General features: G+C 42.0%; 2 protein-coding genes across 2 annotated transcripts in view; one reads left to right on the forward strand and one right to left on the reverse strand.

The window, feature by feature from the left end:
* Positions 1-23,635, forward strand: part of LOC138948831 (uncharacterized) — a 32,026-nt gene extending 8,391 nt beyond the window's left edge. Inside the window, exons 2-6 of the mRNA XM_070320463.1 lie at positions 18,237-18,347; positions 19,612-19,733; positions 22,290-22,448; positions 23,077-23,123; positions 23,433-23,635. Coding sequence (XP_070176564.1) covers positions 18,259-18,347; positions 19,612-19,733; positions 22,290-22,448; positions 23,077-23,123; positions 23,433-23,486 — 471 coding nt within the window. The 5' untranslated portion in view covers positions 18,237-18,258 and the 3' untranslated portion in view covers positions 23,487-23,635. The remainder of the gene's footprint in view (positions 1-18,236; positions 18,348-19,611; positions 19,734-22,289; positions 22,449-23,076; positions 23,124-23,432) is intronic.
* LOC138948830 (uncharacterized) overlaps positions 1-24,230 on the reverse strand; it is a 97,967-nt gene that overhangs the window by 24,338 nt on the left and 49,399 nt on the right. The gene's annotated exons all lie outside the window — the stretch shown is intronic.

Here is a 24,230-nt window from a genome sequence, read left to right on the forward strand (position 1 = left end):
CTAGGTTTGGTATCGTAGATAATTTTTTTTGAATGCAATGTGAAAAACAGGTATTGATACAGTTTGTTGTATAATTTTGCAAGTGAATATTTGTTTATTGGCTGCATGTTTGACAAAAACGTTGTAAAATAAACACTTTTTCGTTGCTTTTATTGTTTGCTTTGATTGCAGCCAAACGACTTGCTCTACGGGGCTGAAAATAAAGTGGAAGACACTTTGAGATATAAGGAATTGGATAGGCCATCATACGAGAAGGTGTAGAAATCTGCATGCTGGCAGCTTTAAAGTGTTACAGCAACATCAGAAAGCTCTAAAAGCTTTGTTTTTTTTTTAAATGCATGATTTTCATAGTTTGTCACTTTAGACAATTTTTGTAATAATTAATTTGATCGGAAAAAAATAGTGTAATATACAAATAAGAAAATTTTTGAATCACATTTTTGCTATCCTTGATGAGAAGCGAGTTGAAATGTGCCTAAATAAAGTCACACCTTAACATTTTTTAGTTTTTGCCCACTAAGGCATTTGCAACATGAAATTTCAGTATTTTTTAAGTTTTTTTTGAAGGAAAAAAAAGTGGAGAAAAAAAACCTAACATTTTGTGGGACAAATTTTGTAAGTTGGGTGACGAAACCATGTAAACTTTTCCTTCACAACAGACAAAATTAAGAGGTTTTTCTTTTAACAAACACAAAGAAATATGTCTTTACCTTCGAACAAGCACAGAAAGTATGTGTTTTTGTTCATAAGACCATACATTTTGTTGTTGTGGAGATATGGATTCAACTGCAGAAAATGTGAAACTTTGCTAACAATTCCCATACCTGACATTTTAAAAGTCTAAAAAGTGCCTCCCACTAGCTTGTCACCAAATAAACAAAGTAGGTTGTAACAAAATTGCAGATTAATAAAAAAAATAGTTCAATCAATAGTATATGTCACACCTGACATTAAACTAGTAATTTCCATCACTATCCTTTTCAGGCATTAAAAATAGTTCAAAGCAGCTATAGCCTGGGCACATGGAAGTAAGAGGCTCATTCACAAGCTAGTTAAAAGCTTTTCATTCTTTTTGTTTTTCTCAAAAGAACACGAAGTTCATAGTATGACAACAGTATTCACAGCAGGCAGTTTTAAATCACGCAAGGGTCATTCTCAAGGTGTGTTCACGAAATACATTGTAATTTTAAACAGAGACAATTATCAGTTCACGCTTGAAGATGATTTTACTGACCAAGTTTCTCCCCATATATTTCATAACCCTGCAGGTGAAAATGGGAATACCAGCACAGAATGACTGTCAGTGAACATTTAATACCAACACTTCAAACTACATCACTCATCAGAAAACAGAAGCTGTGACTTGGATTTAAATGAAAATCAAAAAGTGGAAAAACTCATACTCTGATAATTGTTGTCCAAGTGTTTCAAACTACATCACTCATCATAAAACAGAAGCTGTGACTTGGATTTAAATAAAAATCAACACGCGGAAAAACTCATACTCTGATAATTGTTGTCTAAGTGTTTGTGTGGTTAAAAAAACAAACGTACCTGATCATGAATAAAATCAGTGCAACCCATATGATCATTAAAATGTAACCATTCACTGGTCCATAGGTATACTCTTTTCAAAAAGGAGATGGGTATGGAAGAGGCAGTGCTTCTGTTAGTGATTCAAAGTGCCAGACATCCCATCCTAGTGCTGTGAAATGGATATAAATTATATATATATTCAATATTTCATGGAAGCTTACTAATATTTGCATGCAAACATACTGTGACAGTACTAATACAGTAAAAGCATTATTGAGGGTGAACAGCCTGCTTTACTTGGTTTCAGTGAGGAGTAACAATACTAACAATAACAATAACATGCCTAAGTTGTGAAATGTAAGTACTTAACCCCCCCCCCCCCCCCCCCGGACACTGGCAAAATTCCAGCAGAATGTCCCCCACCTTCGCTGACGATTATCCACAGTTTATACAGGAAGTGTGCAGGTAGGTTGTCTGCCTCTGTGTCGGTTTTACCTCCGCGGTGTAGACGAAAAACTTTTCCACTTCTGCCACAGGGCGAAAAGTCTCGTTTTGGCACTTTAACTTGGCATATAACATCAAACATCACGTTAATCAACTGAATTGTGTGGCATTATACCTATGCGATGCATAACACGGTAAAACATCGAGTTTTGGTGTCTGCGTTTTGGACGTTTTCGCTGGGATTACGGAGGGCTATTCACATCGTGTTAAACAAGTTGTCGCAGTGAGCAAAACACCAGATAACGTCTGGAATTATGACAAGTTATTGCAGTGACTTAAACTCGAAGTTAGCTGTTGGTTTTGATGTGTTTCACTGCGTTTTCGTCTTGCTTTTGTTTCATAATGTTGTTGCTGTTGTTGTTACTGTTGGGAGCTATACATCACATTTTTGTTCCCCCCAAAATTTATTCTTGATTAATATCAGGACGCAAACCATCCCCTTTACTTCACACACACACACATACACACACACACACACACACAATCTACTCCTCAGTTTGCAGCGTGGCTTCGACAGCGAGTTTGCCCGTACCCAAGGGGAGTAACTCGAAATCACCCGCTAGGTACACGCGCACTCAAGTTAACCTCTGCTTTAACCTGTGGCTGTGTGCCAAGAGAGAGCAGAACACACACGCCGTAGACCAGATAAATAGGTGCTTGATTTTGGTATTTTGATTTTACATAACATAAAACCTTTCTTGGGGTTCATGGTCATGGCAACAGCCATAATAATATTATATCATGTATAATATTACATTTCAGCATATGTGAATTACATGTCATCATAACAAACTGTCATACATTTTTTATTCCTCATCATTCTGATTGATCACAACCAAACCTACTATCAGTGGACACATCCAAATGCAAGCGCCTGTTCTTGACAAATTGCCACAGTGACTGATCTAAAAATATAGGTCCTTCGCCGCCACGGACACTGTTTGGCCTGTAGGTAAAATGTACAATGTATTTTCTGATTTGTGCACAAAAGCTTTTTTTCTTTTTTTCTTTTTTTTAACATAACAATGTTTAATGTTACTGTATGTTTGAAAGACCAAGGTCACATTTGTAAAACAAATGTTAAATTAAAAAATAAATAACATTTTGGTTCATGATTTTTTCCTACACCTGTGCTAAAACTAAGAAGTAAAAATGTCGGTATATAAGTCACTCAAATACCTGAAAGTGTGAATGTTCTCATCGGTATCAGGCCGAGGGACTGATGAGGTCGGAGGAAGTCGTGTAGACTTAGTCCGTGGGAAGTCCTGTACTGGGAGAGTGTTGCCATCTCCGGGGTCAGAGGTTGGCAACCTGCGAAGAGGTGGTGGAAGTCTAGGGCCATTCCACATTCGCAGCGGGGGAAGGTGAAGGAGTAGTAGGAGCTCACGGTGCGAATGCGCCGGAGCAGCTGCATCTCCTTCAGGGGGAACGGGTGATGGTGGCCCTTTCTGTCCGGAGGCAGCGCTAGCCATCCGTGCTTTGTGCATCTTTCCTTGAGGGTCTCGCCATACCCTTTTCTCACAGCCTTAGCCAGTTTGCCTTTCGCTTCTGTGACCGAATATTTCAGGTCTAGGACCGGGCCCTCGGAGAGGGCCGCGGCTTTTGCTGCCCTGTCAGCCAGGTCATTGCCCCTGATGCCTGTGTGGGATGGTAACCACATGAGAACGAGGTCGGTGCCCCGAACCATAATTTGGTGACATAGAGCCTGGATTTCCATGCGGAGTTCTGGTCTGTTGCCTGTCTCGCTTGCCAGCGCTTGCAAGGAGGATTTCGAGTCTGAGAGGATTGCCACTCCCATGGGTATGGCCATGTTGTCGTTCACGTGGGAGCAGGCCATGAGAATGGCATACATCTCCGCCGTGAAGATACTGACCCCCTCGTTTAGTTTATATTTTCGCACCAAGTTGAACTCTGGGATCGCAAAAGCACACGTTCCATCCTGAAATCGTCTGTTGCCAAATGGTTCTGAGGATGCTGGAGATGCAGGCCCAGCCAGAACCAGTTCAGACTTTCGAAGGATACCCCCAAACACCCCATCCTGTCAGGCCCACCCCCATTCCTGAAATCGTCTGTGGCCAAATGGCTCTGAGGTTGCTGGAGGCATAGGCCCAGCCAGATCCAGTTCAGACCTTAGAAGGACCTCCCCCCAATCCTCCCTCCTGCTGCCAACCGTCGAAAGGACAAGGAACCCAGAGGTCTGTTGGTAGAGCCTTGGCCCTGGAAAGGACAGGGTTCCCGACCCTCTATCTTTTTTTTTTTTTTTTTTTTTTTTTTTTTTTTTTTTTTTTTTTTTTTCCCTCGTACCACAACCATCTAAGGTTCCCCATATTAAACTATGTGTATCTATGTTTATATCAATAGTAAATGTCTATGTGTTTATTGTTAGTAAATGTTCTACGTTACATGTATTATGAGTGTATCTTAGGTCTACATATTAATCTAGCTGGATGATCTCGGCATAGCACATCTTACTTCATTAAGCTACAAACTACTTGCTATTACTATTATTATTGCTATTATTATTATTATTATTATTATGAACCAACCACTTCCTTCGCTGCACCTGCCCACCTGCCGTGTTTTCCGCCGACGGGGCCGAAATCGCGTGTGGCCCGTGCACTTGTAAGTTATTCCTTACTCTTTAATTATTTACTATTATTATTATTATTGTTATTACTATTATTTTTATTATGAACAAATCATTTCCTTCGCTGCACTCGCCCACCTGCCGTGTTTCCGCCGGCGGGGCCGAGGTCGCGTGTGTCCCGTGCGCTAGGCTTATAGTTAATGCCACGTTACATTCATATACTCCATGTGTCACCTTAGGTGTATATATTAGATTAGACAGCCAGCCTCTGCCTACCATATCTGAGACGTCCGTCTCTTTTGGGAGGAGGAGGGTGGCCTTGTAGCTGTGCGAGAGTATGCGAACGACTGTGTATGACAGTGTAAATAGCCTATCCTCTTTTTCTCACCCCCACCCCAGAGGGGGTTACAGAGACACATCTCTGGCCTCCTCACCTGACCCCCTTCCCATGCCTCTGTAGACAGAGGGTGCCATAAAGGCGTTGATGAATAAACCGACATAAAGTCGCAGCCCTGTACATATGTTTTTAACCGGCCAGTATAGGTCCTAGGGAGGACCGGGTTTGCTTTTCGCCAGTTGACTAGCCGCCGAATCCACAAGTACGTAGAGGGTGCCTCGGCTTCTCCACCACGACCCTCCTTGGTCTGACACTCACTCCTTTGCCATGATCAGTCGGATGCCACTTTCACAATTTTATTCTAAAGTACCAACAAATCAAATCAATTCCCTTCCGGAATAGCAACGTTCCACGTTTCTTGAATACAAAAGCATTTCTGCCTCGGAATGAAAGAATAAATCTCTACAATCGTGTATCCCCTGCAAGGAATTGATTTTAAATCCTGTTCTTCCAGCATTTCCATTGCGGAAAGTAAAAGTTTTTTTGTTGTTGTTTTTTTTGTTTTTTTTTTGTTGCTCATCTTCACCCAGGCACACATCGTAGAGCTTCGGCTCTGATATCTTTGACCCAAATTGCTCTAAGCAGAGAGGTCGTTAAACTGTATTTTCGTCGAAGGTATGAATGGTTTTGAGATTGTTGCGGTTGACCCTGCACAGTTCGACCAATGATGTTTTTGTTGAACAATTTTGTCAAACAAAAAAAACAAAAACAAAAGTAAGGGCAGTAACTCAAGACGTAAATGTGGCAGTGTCCCATAGGCAACCGCAGAGTTATCCTGTCCATAGGCAAGCGCTTACTTGATCCCAATTACTAGGCGTCTCCGGACGCCTAGAATGAATAAAAATCATACTATTTAAACTTCAAATGCATATACATCCTAACAAAAATAACGCAACAATAAACTTACAGCAACACATTCTCCCCGTATGGACAATACCATGCAATAGATGCACAACTCACAATAAATCATGTACAATGAACATTGAAAAATCTCAATACACACACACTCACACACACACACACACACACACACACACACACACACACACACACACACACACACACACACATTGTGCCACTGTGACACAACACACATCATGAACAGCCATATCTTTGAACAGGACAGGTAGAGAGTTGTTTATTATTTCAGATCGAGTTTGAACAGGTGGGGTTTTAAAGCGGTTTTAAAGGCGGGAGTTGAGTCCATGTGGCGAATGTTATGGGGGAGGGAGTTCTATTGTTTAGGGGCAGCATAGGAGAAGGACCTGTGACCAAAAGTTTTAGTTCTAACATGGGGTATGCGACAAAATAGGGAATCGCTAGAGGCGCGAAGCTGTCTGGACACAGTAAAAAGATCAGAGAAATAAACAGGAGATGTTTGACAGAAAAAGTTATGACAGAGAGTAGAAAGTTTGTAGTTTATGCGGGCTTCAACAGGTAACCAGTGGAGAGAGTGGATTTGTGGTTTGGCATGATCTCTTTTGCATGCTTTTAGGACTAGTCTTGCTGCTGCATTTTGTACTTTCTGAAGTTTGTCAATGATATACATCGGGCATTCAGACAGAAGAGCATTGCAGTAGTCTATCTTGGACAAAACAAAGGCGCACATAAGAGTTTTAGTCACATCGACTGTCAGGCAATTTCGAATGGAACTGATGCGTCGAATTTCCAGAAATGCAGACTTACATACATTTGTCACATGCTTGTCAAGAGACATGTCATCAGATACAATCTTTCTTTATTTGGTGTTTAACGTCGTTTTCAACCGTTCAAGGTTATATCGCGACTGATCAGATACAATGAATCCAAGATTGCGTGCAGAAGAGGAAAAGGGAACGTCAGAGTTACCAACTCGTAATGCAATAGGGAGGGGTGGAGCAGAATTACGTTTAGATTTTATGAGTAAAGACTCTGTTTTTTCATCATTAAGCTTAAGCGTGTTGTCTGTCATCCAGATCTTGACTTCAAAGATATAGTTTTTCATATTTTGGACTGCAGTAAGTTCGTGGTCAGGGGAAAAGGATTCCTGAAGCTGGGTATCATCAGCAAATGACTGACTGGAAATAGCAAAAGAGTTAACTAAGGAAGTAAGAGGTTTTGAGTACAAAATGAAAAGAACAAGGCCTAAAACTGAGCCTTGTGGGACACCAAATGCCACTTCAGCAGAAGATGAGTGGAGGTTATCAACTGTGACTGTCTGCGACCTTCCAGTCAAGTACGACTCAAACCAGGCCAGTGCGGTGCCAGAGATACCATAGTGCACGTTTAGCCTGCTCACCAGATATGCTCAATGCCGACTAATCCACCAAGGTCAAAAGAGACACTTTACCGTGATCAAGATTGAATTTTCTTTGTTCCGTATGCTTTCGCTGATAACTTCGTTTAAACGGACATGCAACTAATGGCAACAAAAGGGGCTTCACTCTGGTGAAGGGTTCACGGGAGTTGCCTGCCCATGTTGATGAACGATAGCGACATCCGGTTGTGAACAACAGAAAATACTAAATTCTGCGTAATTACGACCAGTTGGGTTTAAGTTAGGTTCCAAACTTTGTTTTTCTTATTCTGGACAAGCATCTCCGTCCATAAAATTTAGCCAAACTGTGCAAAGTTCCTTACGTAATATGACAATTGGATGACATCATAAATCATTCGGGTCCAAAGCCTTGTTCTTCTAGATCGTGGCTCCGGTGTCTAAAATGATATCTACCATGATCTGACACGACGGCCTCTGTTTCCGCAACCACTCCTTGGCTTCTCGAACAGTTTCCAACTCCTCTTGCCAGTCCTTTTTGTCATAAAACTTCAAGAGCGCTGAATGATCTGTCCATATTCGAATATGAACAATATCTCAGTGCTTTTGTTCAAAGCGAATTCAAGAAGACATATCACTTCAAATTATGATAGTGACACTACTGACGATGATAATAAAGGTGAACACGACTGCTAATAATGATAAGAACAATAACAATGATAAATAACTCAACAAACTAAATAGGTTTTATTGATTGAATAAATAAATAAATAAGGATGTATAATTAGAATAGCAATAACAAAAATACAAAATGTCCAGGGTACTCTACGATGCTGTTAGGTTTAGTGGGCCTGGGCACAGGTAGACAAATCAAAATAACGTTCTTGCGATGAAAATAGTGAGTTTTATAGACGATTATAAATGTTGTTTTTATTACTCATGCAAATTATGTGCCATACGAGGCTAAAACGCTTCGTATAACAGAAACAAACACAAGACTGTCAACAGCCTTTACCGTTCCAGAGGAAACGGTTAATAAATATAGTTTGTTGACGTAGCGAAACAGTCGTGACAAGGTTTCACACATGACCCGCACAGCTGCTTATTCAATATTCCTACTTGTACCTGGACTGATTACAACCCATAGCTGCTTGCTTGGAAAAAAATATTGTGAGTCTAGAAAAAAGATAGAAAAGTCAAACGGATAAATAATGGAAAAAGTTATAACACTGTCACCACTGCAAATCTTGAAAATGTCGTTGCACTTGCAGCCTTGATTGGTTGAAGAACAAAAGTAATGTATTTTGGTTTTAAAGAAATTACAATGTCTTCTGACGTGCCTGATTAAAAAGAGACTTTATGAAGAAAACATAACAAATGAAAATATTGCATAGTTTGTCCAACTACACAAAGCGCACAAAACGTGAAGAGAAAATTCAAAACAAAACAAAACACATCCAGTTTACTGGTAATTATTTATCAAAAATTAAGACTTGAGCTATTCAAGTCACGCAGAACCGTTGTTTCATTAATTTTTACAATTTACAATCGTATTGATTATCAGTCAAGTTAACAATATCCATACCAAAATGTGCGCGGTTTCCACTTCATTTTGGGGTATATGTATTAAATGTCACATATCTGCAACATCGAGGAAACTTCGCATGTATGTTGCCTAGTATATTTGAGCTAAAATGATAACCAACATTAAAACATTTAGTTTGATTATGAAGGTAAAAAGGAGTATGAAAGAGGGTGCCCCCCAAATGAGACCGACATCGTAGAAAGTAATACATCCAAGTCAATTTTTTGTTTGTTGTTGTTGCCGGAATTGAAATATTACAGTGCTCAAATCAAATAAACACTTACCTAAAGCATCATAAATGTGTTTGGTACGTGTCTCTGTCAATCATGTATGTGTGTGTGTGTGTGTGTGTGTGTGTGTGTGTGTGTGTGTGTGTGTGTGTGTCTCTCTCTCTCTCTCTCTCCTCTCTCTCTCTCTTTCTCTCTCTCTCTCTCTCTCTCTCTCTCTCTCTCTCTCTCTCTCTCTCTCTCTCTCTCTCTCTCTCTCTCTCTCTCTCTCCACGGTGTAAATCGGCTGAAACGTGTGCTGGCAATCGGCTGGAACATGAAAACTTGAATAAAATGCAATTAGTCCAAAACTAACAATGAAAGCTGAAGTCCTACCTCTCTTACTTCCTTCATCCTTCGTTGTCATCGAGTCGACGTCAGCAGCGGGTCATGACACGGTCACACAGTACAGGCTTCCCTTCCATATGCTGGAACAAATCTCTGCACAAACACCAGTCTTCAGCCCTCCGTCATTGTCCATTAACAGCACTGATCCTTGCATGAATACGAAGTTCCAAAACTGATCAGGGGCGGACGAGGGGGGGGGGAGGGGGGATGGGGGGGGGGAGGGGGGGTTCCGGACCCCCCACCCCCACCCCCCAGCCAAAAAATAAAAATATTTTTGTGTTTTTGTTTTGGTTGAGTTTCAACTTTTGGGGTCTTAATCAGTGACAAAATCTGCTGCCTGAAACTGGCCGTAATGATCATCCTTCGTTTACTAATGAATTTTCTCGATTTGCTCTATAAATCCCTCAGTGCACTGGGATGTCTCAATAACTTTAAATCATCAACTTCCACAAAAAGAAGACTTTTTGTTATATTTTTGTTAAATCTCGAGGGCTAGTTATAGGTAATTTCCAGCAAGCTTATTAATGAATTAATGAAAATAGCTTTTATTTTCTTCGATTTGTTGAAGGTGGTCCATATTAGGGGACTCGCACATACTTTGAAATGTTGCTATTATTTTTTGTTTGCAGTAGAAACTCGGGGTCAACACTGCTAAAATGTAACAAATACGGACTTTGCTGTCATATATAGCAATTTTTGTGTGATAAAAGCTTTGGCTGTGGACAGAAACGAGTCCGTTTTAAGCGTCAAATTTAGAGTGAACGCTGCCAAAAGTGAAAAAAAGAGAAAAAGCTTAACGGTTTTAAAGTTTGTGTTTCTGCAACTGTTTTGACATGTGCAAGTTATCCAGAGAGGGTGAATACAGCGAATAAAACTTTTTTGAGCGCTCTAGCGCCGTTAGTTTGTCAGAACAGGAGGTGGTTCATATTAGGAGCCGGTCCATATTAGGAGCCCTTCCCCTATTATAAGACTGTGTTTGTAGTAGGCCTACATTGCATGGCGTGCTAAATGAACTGAGGAGGAGACAAATGTAACTGCATGTAAAATAAAGTACACTACAAGGTGCACGGCGCTCCCAGGGCTTTCAGTCATGCCATATCTAGGCATCTATCCATTTTGAAAGTATACCAAGTTTCATTGACCGCTTTGCAAGGAGTCACAAAGTAGACTTTTTTTTTACGAGTTAGTCTTCATCATTGTCTTGGCAGGAAAGCGTGGACCTCAATCAGCCTCACATCAGGTCCCGCACGTGAACTAATTACAGTGTTCTAGATGATCGAACGTGTAGCAACGACATGTACGCGTACGTGTAGATATTGCGTCATCACCCGTGACTCACTTTTTTCTTCAATGTTCCAAATGCATACGTTGTTTTGCTTCCACCAAGACCACACCGGTTACGCCAACCGAGGAGCGGCCCTGTGTCTATGCTGTGACGTCATCAAGAACACGTGGGTATCCTCAGAAAACCGTCCAAAAAACACTAACAAGGCTTGTTGATGATTCAACTGTCCTCCAAAATTAAGAAAGCTCTCTCACGCAAGAAGTCTCTCTTTGCTGTCTTTTTTGACATCAAAAAAGACTACGACACAGTATGGCACCAACGATTGTTGTTAAAATTGAAGAAATTAGGCATCAGTGGTAATATGTTTCAATACATAAAAAGCTTTCTACTGAACAGATCCTTTCAAACTGATTATAGAGGAGCCAAATCATCCACTCGCAAAGCTGACATGGGAGTGCCACAGCTAGGGCTCAGTCAGTAATAGCACCACTGCTTTTTAGCATTATGCTGCATGACATATCGACAGTAAAAACACATGGAGCCGAACTGACGCTTTATGCGGATGATATCGCTCTATGCAAAGAGTATCAAAACAAAACCTATAACACAGAACACAAATTCTCTAAAGAGTGGCAAACAGCTATAAATAACATTGCGAATTATATGCAGGAGAATGGCTTCACTCTCTCTGCCGAGAAAACTGTATTCGTTGTCTTTACAAACCGAAAACTGGAAGATCGAGAAAAGATATTTTTTCTCACTAGATAAATCTGTTGTCTCACCCAGTCAGCAGGTGAAATATCTGGGCGTACTTTTCACCTCAAATGGACTATGGACTGCTCATTTAAAGTATCTTTTAAGCAAAGCAAATAAGACCATCAACCTTCTTAAAATACTGGCTGCCCAACCATGGGCAAAGTGCCCAGTTAATCTAACAACAAAGACAAACAAATATATCAATGTCCTGTTGGCATGTATGTTTAGCCTTTTAAGGACATGATCTGGGTTATATGTCAAAAAAACAAAAAACAAAAACCGGGGGGCAAGGGAGGCCAGACCAAGCAGCCAGACCCTGATGGCTGGGACCCACTCTCTCTCTCTCTATATATATATATATATATATATATATAACAAATTCAAGGAAAAGAAAAGCCAAACAAAGAATGTCAAGTGGCAGCCCAAATTTTCGACCTGTTGCCAGGCCTTCCTCAGGGGCGTGTAATTCTGCGAGACGCCAATTCATGCATCAATTACTAAGCAACACAATACCATGGTTATTTTAGTTACGAATCACAAAGCAAATATTTCAAAAATAAAATTTACATTCAAGCTTAGATCTACTTTCGTTTTGATTGTAATCAAAACAAATGTACACGTGCGAAACTTGTATATACTATATATATATATATATATAGATAGGGGGCGGGGTTATATATATATATATATATATAAAAGGTTGTATATATATATATATATATATATAGGGGGCGGGGTTGAGTATATTAAAAGGTATACGTTAAGATCCTTGTCTAAGAATATTTACAGCCTCTCTTCACCTTCTTTGGGGAAGGGGCATTAAAAACATAGTCTTTAATTCGAGTATACTGTTTTAAGAACAAATGTTAAAACTCAGGACCACGTTCTGTTAAAAAAGTTTAAAGGTGAAACTTGTGAGAATAAATAGGGAGGGTATGCACGGCACGTGATAATTCTCTTAGGATATACAACTATCTGGTAAAAAGTCAAGCACACACATTCATGCTCGCACGTATGTGACCTGCGCCATGTAGGTCCTGTCTGTGATAAACGGAATAAAATATTAAAAGGACTATCTGCATTGTCCGTCGACCTCCCCGCCACTGCAATAGTCGCAGGTGAGGCGATAGTACAATGCAGTCTTAATTAAGAAAAAAAAGTGTCAGAACGAGATGGAGACCTCTCGTTTATTATGTTCTATTTTTAAGTAGATATTAGAGTCCGGGAGCAGGAGCTGAGCTCTATGGTTGGGTTGTCTGGACTGCGGCACTCGATCACTAGGTGAGGCACTGCCCTTCGCTCACTGTTACCCGAGTACGAGTGCCAGCAGCAATCTAACAAACATCACCAGAGCTTTTATAAGATCAAGACTATCACATGGACAGGAGGCCTACTTCTCGTCGGCTCGAAAATGGCTTGATAAGCTACAGTCAGCTGAATGTCGTGCCCTTCGGCTCGCCCTCGGACATCCAAGGCATTCAAAGCAGGCCATTGTATACCAACAAGCAGGATTCCTCCCTCTTGACATGTGGCGGCGTAAGTGCTGCGCGGATTACAGTGTTCGAGCCAACACTGTGAAAAACTCAACAAAGGAGGAGCTACAACCGCATTACAACCATGTCCAAAACAAAAAGGCCCACTTTGGCACTGCTTTCACCTCACTGGCTCAATTCAATCAATCAATCAATCAATATGAGGCTTATATCGCGCGTATTCCGTGGGTACAGTTCTAAGCGCAGGGATTTATTTTGTTATTTTCGTATTTTTATTTTATGCAATTTATATCGCGCACATATTCAAGGCGCAGGGATATATTTATGCCGTGTGAGATGGAATTTTTTTACACAATACATCACGCATTCACATCGGCCAGCAGATCGCAGCCATTTCGGCGCATATCCTACTTTTCACGGCCTATTATTCCAAGTCACACGGGTATTTTGGTGGACATTTTTATCTATGCCTATACAATTTTGCCAGGAAAGACCCTTTTGTCAATCGTGGGATCTTTAACGTGCACACCCCAATGTAGTGTACACGAAGGGACCTCGGTTTTTCGTCTCATCCGAAAGACTAGCACTTGAACCCACCACCTAGGTTAGGAAAGGGGGGAGAAAATTGCTAACGCCTTGACCCAGGGTCGAACTCGCAACCTCTCGCTTCTGAGCGCAAGTGCGTTACCACTCGGCCACCCTAGCTGTATCTATTCAATTCAATGCTTCACTCTTGAGCGAAATCAGTGTCAACCCCAATGATGTGGCCCAAAACCCCATATCTCGTGATCCCTCATGGACAATGAAAGAAATGAATTTTGACACGGAATATTGTACAGCTACAAAGGATGATCAGTTACTACTCAGGATACAAGCCCTTGAGCACTTTGAAACTGTATACAAAGGCCATGTTCATGTTTATCCAGACGGGTCAGTTCTGGATGACAAGAAGTCTGGCGCAGCTTTTGTAATCCCCAGCAATGACCTGACAGGGAAATTTAAACTGTGCAACAGAAACTCGATCTTCTCAGCTGAGCTTCTTGCCATCTGCATGTCGCTTATTCATCGTAATCTCAAGAACAATCCTCCCCAAAAGATAGCTATCTTTTCTGACTCCAAAGCAACCATTGAAGCATAACAAAAGATCAAAAAGACAGGATCTTGTCATTGCCATAAACGAGCTGGCAAATATAATAATAAAACAAGTCGCGTAAGGCGAAAATACAACATTTAGTCAAGTAGCTGTCGAACTCACAGAATGAAACTGAACGCAATGCCATTTTTCAGCAAGACCGTATACTCGTAGCATCGTCAGTCGACCGCTCATGGCAAAGGCAGTGAAATTGACAAGAAGAGCGGGGTAGTAGTTGCGCTAAGAAGGATAGCACGCTTTTCTGTACCTCTCTTTGCTTTAACTTTCTGAGCGTGTTTTTAATCCAAACATATCATATCTATATGTTTTTGGAATCAGGAACCGACCAGGAATAAGATGAAAGTGTTTTTAAATTGATTTCGACAATTTAATTTTGATAATAATTTTTATATTTTTAATTTTCAGAGCTTGTTTTTAATCCAAATATAACATATTTATATGTTTTTGGAATAAAAAAAATGATGGAGAATAAGATGAACGTAAATTTGGATCGTTTTATAATTTTTTTTTTTTTTTTTTTACAATTTTCCGATTTTTAATGACCAAAGTCATTAATTAATTTTTAAGCCACCAAGCTGAAATGCAATACCGAAGTCCGGGCTTCGTCGAAGATTACTTGACCAAAATTTCAACCATTTTGGTTGAAAAATGAGGGCGTGACAGTGCCGCCTCAACTTTCACGAAAAGCCGGATATGACGTCATCAAAGACATTTATCAAAAAAATGAAAAAAACGTTCGGGGATATCAATCCCAGGAACTCTCATGTAAAATTTCATAAAGATCGGTCCAGTAGTTTGGTCTGAATCGCTCTACACACACACACAGACAGACAGACAGACACACACATACACCACGACCCTTGTCTCGATTCCCCCCTCTACGTTAAAATATTTAGTCAAAACTTGACTAAATATAAAAAGGAAGCGAGATTAACCTGGTCTGCTGTCCAGCACACGTGAACGTGCCTGGCAACGAGAGAGCAGACAAAGCCGCTAAAGGAGCTGCCCAAGGCATAGGCGCCTCCGAGGTAGACCTGCCATTGTCTGCTTCTGAGATCAGTAGCCTTACAGACTCTCTTCTCTGGAGGGACAAATACATGCACACGGCTATAAGCTCTTTTTTGTTTGTTTGTTTGTTTGCTTAACGCCCATCCGACCACGAAGGGCCATATCAGGGCGGTGCTGCTTTGACATATGACGTGCGCCACACACAAGACAGAAGTCGCAGCACAGGCTTCATGTCTCGCCAGTCACATCATTCTGACACCGGACCAACCAGTCCTAGCACTAACCCCATAATGCCAGACGCCAGGCGGAGCAGCCACTAGATTGCCAATTTTAAAGTCTTAGGTCTTAGGGGTTCGAACCCACGACCTCCCGATCACGGGGCGGACGCCTTACCACTAGGCCAACCGTGCCGGTCCTATAAGCTCTGGCTGGCTCATTCGGGAAGCCCAATCAAAACAGATGAACACCTATAATACATGCCCACGTGTAATAAAAAGGATTAACCGCCTAAGGGCAGAAGCTGGGAACTACCAATTTCTAGAGCTTAAATGCACCTGTCAATCCGACCTCAGCATTGCTCATTTGACTTTGGAGTGTGATTTTAACTCATGCCACTTTCAACCCCTGACTCAGTTTATAAACTCGAATAGAAATATCCTGCCAAATACCCCAAATGAAAAATTAAGCTATCTTTTAAGTTTTAATAAAGACCTTGGGTGGCAAGGTCCCAAACTTATCGCTGGACTTGTGCACACGCACCCACTTGGTCCCTGGATATGAAGAGACTGCTGCGGCTGACGCCATTGCTTCTCATATAGCTACTTTATATTTTTATCAGAACCTTTAAGAATACCATTTTATATCCAAGTATCTCTTATTACCATTTTTAATTAGATGAGCGAGAGTGTGCGGGGGGTGGGAGGGTGGTGAACCACTGTACATAAAGGGACTGTTTGTGTGCGCGCCTGTGTAAGTTTTTAATCTAAGACAAATGTCGCCAATGTTTTTACAGAGTGACGTTAAATAAACGATTTTATCATCATCATCTCTCTGTGTGCGGGGGGTGAGAGGGTGGTGAACCACTGTACATAAAGGGAAAGTTTGTGTGCGCGCCTGTGTGTGTTTTTAATCTAAGACAAATGTCGCCAATGTTCTTACAGAGTGACGTTAAAAAAACAATTTTATCATCATCATCATCATCTCTCTGAATGTTCATGGATTCCTTTAACTTTGCGAATGCATATCAGTTTTTATAGGGCTTAGAAATAAGCTCTAAAATTCTCAATCCTGTTTGATTGGACTTCGCCTCCAAAGGTGATTGTGGTGTTTCGGCACTCGGTTACATAAACGCCTAGGCAGAGATTAATCATTGAGCAGAACTGTCTTCACGATCACGGTAACGTCTGTGACTTTAAGTTTGGTGCCTAGTGAAGTGCACTAAGACGCACTGTGTGTAGTCCAAGAATACCGGAGCATTTCAGTTGTTCAGCCGATTCTTATCTGTCGAGGTCTCCAGACTTTAGCACTGGTGTTGAAAAGTCAAGTGTGTTCTCTATAAGAAAGGCGCAATTCTCTCCAGCAGGTCAGCACTACATATCATTCGTTTGTTAGTTTGTGTGTTTGTGTGTGTGTGTGTGTGTGTGTGTGTGTGTGTGTGTGTGTGTGTGTGTGTGTGTGTGTGTAGTGTGTATGTGTGTGTGTGTGTGTGTGTGTGTGTGTGTGTGTGTGTGTGTAGTGTGTCTGTGTGGGGGTGGGAGTGAGTGCATGCCACGTGTCTGTGTTGGTCTATATGTCTGTCTGTGTTGGTCCATCTGTCTGTCTGTCTGTCCGCTAGCGTGGTCTCTTATCTCTTGAAACAATGTCTGTCACAACCCGTTCGAAATTTCGTATTTACTCAAAAACTGAAAAATATAGAGTATTGCATTGTATTGTATTGTATTGTGTTGTGTTGCGTTGCGTTGGGTTGTTATATTTAGTCAAGTTTTGACTAAATATTTTAACATCGAGGGGGAATCGAAACGAGGGTCGTGGTGTATGTGCGTGTGTGCGTGTGTGTGTGTGTGTGTGTAGAGCGATTAAGACTAAACTACTGGACCGATCTTTATGAAATTTGACATGAGAGTTCCTGGGTATGAAATCCCCGAACGTTTTTTTCATTTTTTTGATAAATGTCTTTGATGACGTCATATCCGGCTTTTCGTGAAAGTTGAGGCGGCACTGTCACGCCCTCATTTTTCAACCAAATTGGTTGAAATTTTGGTCAAGTAATCTTCGACGAAGCCCGGACTTCGGTATTGCATTTCAGCTTGGTGGCTTAAAAATTAATTGATGACTTTGGTCATTAAAAATCTGAAAATTGTAAAAAAAAATAAAAATGTATAAAACGATCCAAATTTACGTTTATCTTATTCTCCATCATTTGCTGATTCCAAAAACATATAAATATGTTATATTCGGATTAAAAACAAGCTCTGAAAATTAAATATATAAAAATTATTATCAAAATTAAATTGTCCAAATCAATTTAAAAACACTTTCATCTTATTCCTTGTCGGTTCCTGATTCCAAAAACATATAGATATGATATGTTTGGATTAAAAACACGCTCAGAAAGTTAAAACAAAGAGAGGTACAGAAAAGCGTGCTATCCTTCTTAGCGCAACTACTACCCCGCTCTTCACTGCCTTTGCCATGAGCGGTGGACTGACGATGCTACGAGTATACGGTCTTGCTGAAAAATGGCATTGCGGTCAGTTTCATTCTGTGAGTTCGACAGCTACTTGACTAAATGTTGTATTTTCGCCTTACGCGACTTGTGTTGTGTTGCGTTGCGTTGTAATGCGTTGCGTTGCGTTGCGTTGCGTTCCGTTGCGTTGCGTTGCGTTGCGTTGTATTGTATTGTATTGCATTGTATTGTATTGTTTTGAATTGTATTGTATTGCATTTTATTGTATTGTATTATATTGAAATGCATTGTGTTGTGTTGTGTTGTGTTGTATTGCATTGTATTGTATTGCAATGTATTGTATTGTATTGTATTGTATTGTATTCCATCTTCATTCAGGTGTCGGTGGAAAATCTGCAGAATGATGGCACAAATATCTGCTGTGGTTCTTGTTGTCATGACAACCCTGACCCAGCAACAGGGCACTGGGGAGGAGATAGCACCCCAAAAGTGAGTGACGTACATGTACACACAAAACCACACACACACACACACACACAACACACAACACACAACACAACACACAACACAACACACACACACACACACACACAACACACACACACACACACACACACACACACACACACGCATATACACAAACACACACACTGAGACACACACACCACCACCACCCTCGTTTCGATTGCCGGTCTATGTTAAAAACATTTAGTTAAAACTTGACAGAAGAAAGCCCTTAAAAAAAACGGTGAAAGAAGTTGGCAGGCTGACAAGTTGTAATTTCGTAAACTTTTCAGTCAGTCAGTCTGTCTGAAAATGTGCCTATCGGTCTGATTCTTACTGCGCGTGTTTGAGTGCGTACCTATGCACACCTCCGTCTGTATATATCTATCTAATTATACGACTTGTGTGTGTGTGTGTGTGTGTGTGTGTGTGTGTGTGTGTGTGTGTGTGTGTGTGTGCGTGTGTGTCTGTGTGTGTGTGTGTGTGTGTCTGTCTGTGTCTGTCTGTGTCTGTCTCTGTCTCTGTATGTGTTTGTCTATGTCTGTGTCTGTGTAGAGAGATTCATAGAAAACTACTTTACATATCTTTATGAAACTTTACATACAAATTCTTCCAGATAATATCCCCAAACTTTTTGCTTTTTTTTATGAATGTTTTTGATCACGTCATATCCGGCCTTTAGTGAAAGTTGACATGCCCTCAGAGTCATTTTTTTTTTTATCACAATGATTGACATTTTGGTCAAGCAATCTTCGACGAAGCCTGGACTCTGGGATTACATTTCAGCTTGGAAGCATACAAATTAATTAATGAGGTTGGTCAGTAAAAATCGCAAAATTCTATTCAAAATTTCCATTTTAGTAATCGATCTCAAAATGATTTAATCGTATCCTTTTTGATTTCTTGAATCCAACAATAATATATAGATATGCCATGTTTACTTTCACTCACAATTAAAGAGTATAGGTTAATTTGGTACGTTTGCATGCTTCGCGGGGCGACCTGGACCAGTATTAGTCTTCCGGTTTAGGCTAGCGAAGCCTTAATTAGTACATGTAGTCTCGGTGTTGGCTGTTTTTTGTTGGAGTTGATTTTTAAGTTTCAGGACGACATACTGACTTAATGTTTTGATATCGCTTCATCGTTTTGCTGTGTTTTGACCTTATTCATTGACAAGATTGCCTGCTTATTTTCTTTCTCACTTTCTTTCTTTCTTTTTCTTTCTTACTTTCTTTCTCTCTGTCTTTAGCATGAACCTAACCCAAGCCCAGGAGATGTTCAAACAGACGTACAAGGAGCTTGATCTGAATCATGACCTACTGGTGGACCTCAGGGAGTTCATGGAACCATACCTCAAGCATGATCACGACAGTCAGTGTCTGTCTGTCTGTCCGTCGGTCTGTCGCTCTGCCTGTCTGTATGTGTGTCGGTCGTTATGTCAGTCTGCAGGGCCGGACTAGGTAAGTACTAGGGGGGGGGGGGGTTACAGATGGGGGTCCAGGGGGCGAAGCCCCTTGGTGGGGGTCCAGGGAGCGAAGCCCCTTGGTTGGGGTTGCAAGAGGGCAAAGCCCCCTTGAAGCTGAAAGTTTTTTTTATGTTTCTGGAGGGAAAGGAAGCCTCTCCTTGAACGAAAAAGGTAAATTCGACAGCAAGCTGTATAGGCAATGAAGAAGAATTGAGATTGTAAGGACTCATACTTTTCATCACAAAAATCGTTGAAGAAAAATGTCTTCAGGGGGTGAGAGATGCGATTTCTCCTCGGATTTCATGATGATGCAGATGCAACCCCCCCCCCCCCCCCTCCCTCCCCCACAAAAAAAACAAAAACGTTTGGGAGGTACATGCTTAAGCCAGGGGGGGGGGGTGGTGGTTGCGCAACCCCTGTAACCCTCCCCCCCCCCCTAGTCCGGCCCTGAGTCTGTCTGTCTGTCTGTCTGTCTGTACATATGTACGAGTGTTTGTCGTTTTGTCTGTCTGTCTATCTGTCTGTCTGTCTGTCTGTCTGTCTGACTGTGTTTCTTTGGTATATTGACATATTTTGACATAAGGCCTTAGGGTGTTCATGGAACCTTACCGCGAACATGACCAGGACAGTCAGTGTCTATGTCTTTTTGTACGTATACGTATGTTCATGAGTTTTGCTTGTGTGTGCATTACATGCATGAGTGCATGCGTGCGTGATATAGCATTCGTATGCGTGCATGTCTTTGTCAGTATTTCAGTTTTCAACTAAAATATTAAAGTCATACAACAGCCACTAGGCAAATTCCGGAAATAACTGTTTCGGAGTTGTGTGGGTTGTGTAAGAGTGAATACTCTTGCTTTTATCGCGGCAAACCCACAGAACACTCTACCTCTGACTCAAGAAGAAGAGGAAACCCCCAAGGCAACAGAGAAACCAGGCATCCAGATCTGCACCAGTGTTCCACATGTTACCTCAGGAGAAGATCAGAATGACACAGCTCGACAGGCACTCACCTTAGCCCTGATCGACGAACAGTACCCAAAAGAGGCGTGGATCCATGTATACACCGATGGATCAGCAACTAACGCCGTGCTCAATGGAGGTGCAGGCATTCTCATCCAGTTCCCTGGGGGACATACAGCTACATTCAGCGTTGCCACTGGCAAACACTGCACAAACTATAAAGCAGAAGCAGAAGCTCTCATGCAGGCCGCCTCCTTCGTTCAGGACTCCGCAGACCCTTGCTACCAAGTTGTCTTCCTCTCAGACGCCCTTTCAGTCCTTCAGGCCCTAGAGAACGACAAACTCCCACAGCTGGCCAAAGCATTACAGATGGTCAGACAAACCAGAAGAGTTGTCCTCCAGTGGATACCAGCACACTGTGGGATACCAGGAAATGAAAGGGCAGATGAGCTGGCAAAAGAAGGAGCCGTGGAAGACCAACCTGAAAACAGTGTCAGCTTTAGTGAGCAGAAGACAATCATCAAGGCATTGATGAGGCCAAGGACAAACAGAGATGACTACCACACAATGTCCAGAGAGCAGCAGGTCAACCTCATCACTGAGGCTGCGTACTGGCCACAACAGGCTCAATGCTCACATGAACCGAAAGTTCAACGCGGCTGGCGCCATCACCAACCTGTGCCTGCGGTCAAAGACCAAACAGCGGAACACATCTTACAGCGATGTCCCTTACTAGATGAGGAACGAAAAGAAGTGTGGCCGTCACCAACTCCTTTGCAGACCAAACTATACGGCAGTCGACAGGAGTTGGAGAAAACGACAACATTTATCACCAGTGCTGGACTGATTGTGTAACCTCTGCGAACGCCAAGAAGAAGAAAGAAGAAGATCCCGGCAAACTTTCCCACGTGGCATTATAGGCCAGTCACTATCGAGGGGGGTGTCTCCCCACGTGGCATTATAGGCCAGTCACTATCGAGGGGGGTGTCTCCCCACGTGGCATTATAGGCCAGTCACTATCGAAGGGGGTGTCTCCCCACGTGCTCCAGCCTTGCCCCCCAGCTAGTAACCCCTCGCTATATGTCATTTGGGAAACAGTTTGCCTCAATAAAAACAAGACCGGCACGGTTGGCCTAGTGGTAAGGCGTCCGCCCCGTGATCGGGAGGTCGTGGATTCGAACCCTCGGCCGGGTCATACCTAAGACTTTAAAATTGGCAATCTAGTGGCTGCTCCGCCTGGCGTCTGGCATTATGGGGTTAGTGCTAGGACTGGTTGGTCCGGTGTCAGAATAATGTGACTGGGTGAGACATGAAGCCTGTGCTGCGACTTCTGTCTTGTGTGTGGCGCACGTTATATGTCAAAGCAGCACCGCCCTGATATGGCCCTTCGTGGTCGGCTGGGCGTTAAGCAAACAAACAAACATTCACTCTTTCACAACCAATACAAATCGGACAGAGTTATTTCCGAACATCGTCTATAGAATATTTGTTTGTGACAGACAACATGGCTGTGACCCTGGCAGAGTTTCTGCAGCAGGCACCGGCAGAGGAGAACCAGGAAATTCTGACGTCAGACTTCCGCTTCCATGACCAAAACCACGATGACGTCATTTCCGTGCCGGAAATGCAAAGCCAGTTCAGCAACATCGATACAGACGGTATGGTGTTGAAAACTTACGACAGCGGTTGACCCTAAATTTCGACTTCGTCAATATTTAGCGAATACTTTGTCTGTGATATTTTCAGAATGTGTTGAAACAAATGTGAATTTTTTTTTAAATCTACAGGACTGGTACTGACTTTATGATACAGAATTTTGAATATGATGACATGCCAAGAATCATCATACAAAGGAGGGTTCGGTAGTTGAATGTAGGGTATCTGACCAATCAATTACAATCACAAGACCTATTTTGGAAGTGCTGTAAATCCCCGCTTTACGATTGTTGTAATGATGTGTTTCTATATGAATTACTGTAACGTGTCTTTCCGATATGGCTGGAAATAGCGTAATTACATGACGTTTCGTAGGCTGTTGGGTTGGGGGTGGGTGGGGTGGGGTGCGTGCGTGCCGGTGTTTGTGTAGGGGTGGGGGTGGGGTGGGCCGGGGTGGATGGGTGCCGCGTGCGTGCATTAGTGTGTGTGTGTGTGTGTGTGTGTGTGTGTGTGTGTGTGTGTGTATGTGTGTGTGTGTGTGTGTTTGTGTGTGTGTGTGTGTGTGTGTGTTCGTCTGTCTATCTGTCTGTCTGTCTGTGTTTGCATAGTGTGTTCTTCTCTTTCTTACAGAAAATAAGGAAATCACTGAAGCTGAATTCATCGCTTACGGTACAAAGGTAAATTACGCTTTACAATGTGAAATCAAGTGCGAATGAATTTGCCTTGTGAGTGTGTGTGTGTGTGTGTGTGTGTGTGTGTGTGTGTGTGTGTGTGTGAACTGGGTGTGAGAGGGAGAGGAAGAGACGATGAATAGAGAGAGAGAAAGGGGTGTGAGGGGGGGTGGGGGTGGGATGTGGGGGGAGGGGGGTGGGGGAGGGGGGGTAAAGAGTGAATCGCCACAAACAAATATTGCAGAGGCTATAAATGAGAGTAACTTCCATGGTTGCAATTCACGGTACTTCATCATTTTCTGTCTATAATTTCAGCTTTTCACGGAAAAGTCACATCCATCCTTCCAACAACCGCCGGTCGGAAAGTGAACTCGGGTCAGTTCGGATGTCACATGTCAGACCTCCAGACGGACAATGACGTTATGGCCACCGAGAAGATCGTCAGGCCTATGAGAAAAGATATGATTTGGTCGCGAATCTGACTGATTCAATTATAAAAAACACATAACAATCATCAACCGTGTCTTGCTTTTCTTGTACGATGTGTGCTATAAATCGGATCTGCAAAAGATCAGTCCTAGCCATACTGAACTGAATCAACATTTGACTATTCTGCATGAATCTTCTTTTTGACCACTAATGAACTGAGTTTCTTTCCTGCGCTTACATGACTTTTTTGTGTCAAGTATGTTGCCAGAAGCCGTTAGATTATGGCAAGGCAAAGAATTTATTCAAGAAACCCCATGGGAATAAATTTTTTGCCCTGGCATACTCTAACGGTAAATGAAAACAACCAAATGTAACCTTTGAAGAAGGGATCGGCTGGGTCTGTGTTTTGTACTCTCAAAAGTAAGCATGCAGGTGACTTTGACATGCACAGCTGCATATGCACTCCCAGTAGTTATTCTCTCAATACTTTATGCTTGCACGCTAGTGTGTTTGTTTATGCGTGTGTGAGTGTGTGTCAAGTTTTTTGTCAATGTTTACATTTACTTAAAGGCACAGTAAGCCTCCCGTAAACCATCACAGAGCTCCCCGAGCGTCTACATACAGTACAAGCATACTTCCATTTAAACGCTCACCGAACGGGAACATCCTGGCTGCTTTCTGTCG

The sequence above is a fragment of the Littorina saxatilis genome, linkage group LG15 (genome assembly GCF_037325665.1).
Source record: "Littorina saxatilis isolate snail1 linkage group LG15, US_GU_Lsax_2.0, whole genome shotgun sequence".
NCBI classification, from domain to species: domain Eukaryota; kingdom Metazoa; phylum Mollusca; class Gastropoda; order Littorinimorpha; family Littorinidae; genus Littorina; species Littorina saxatilis.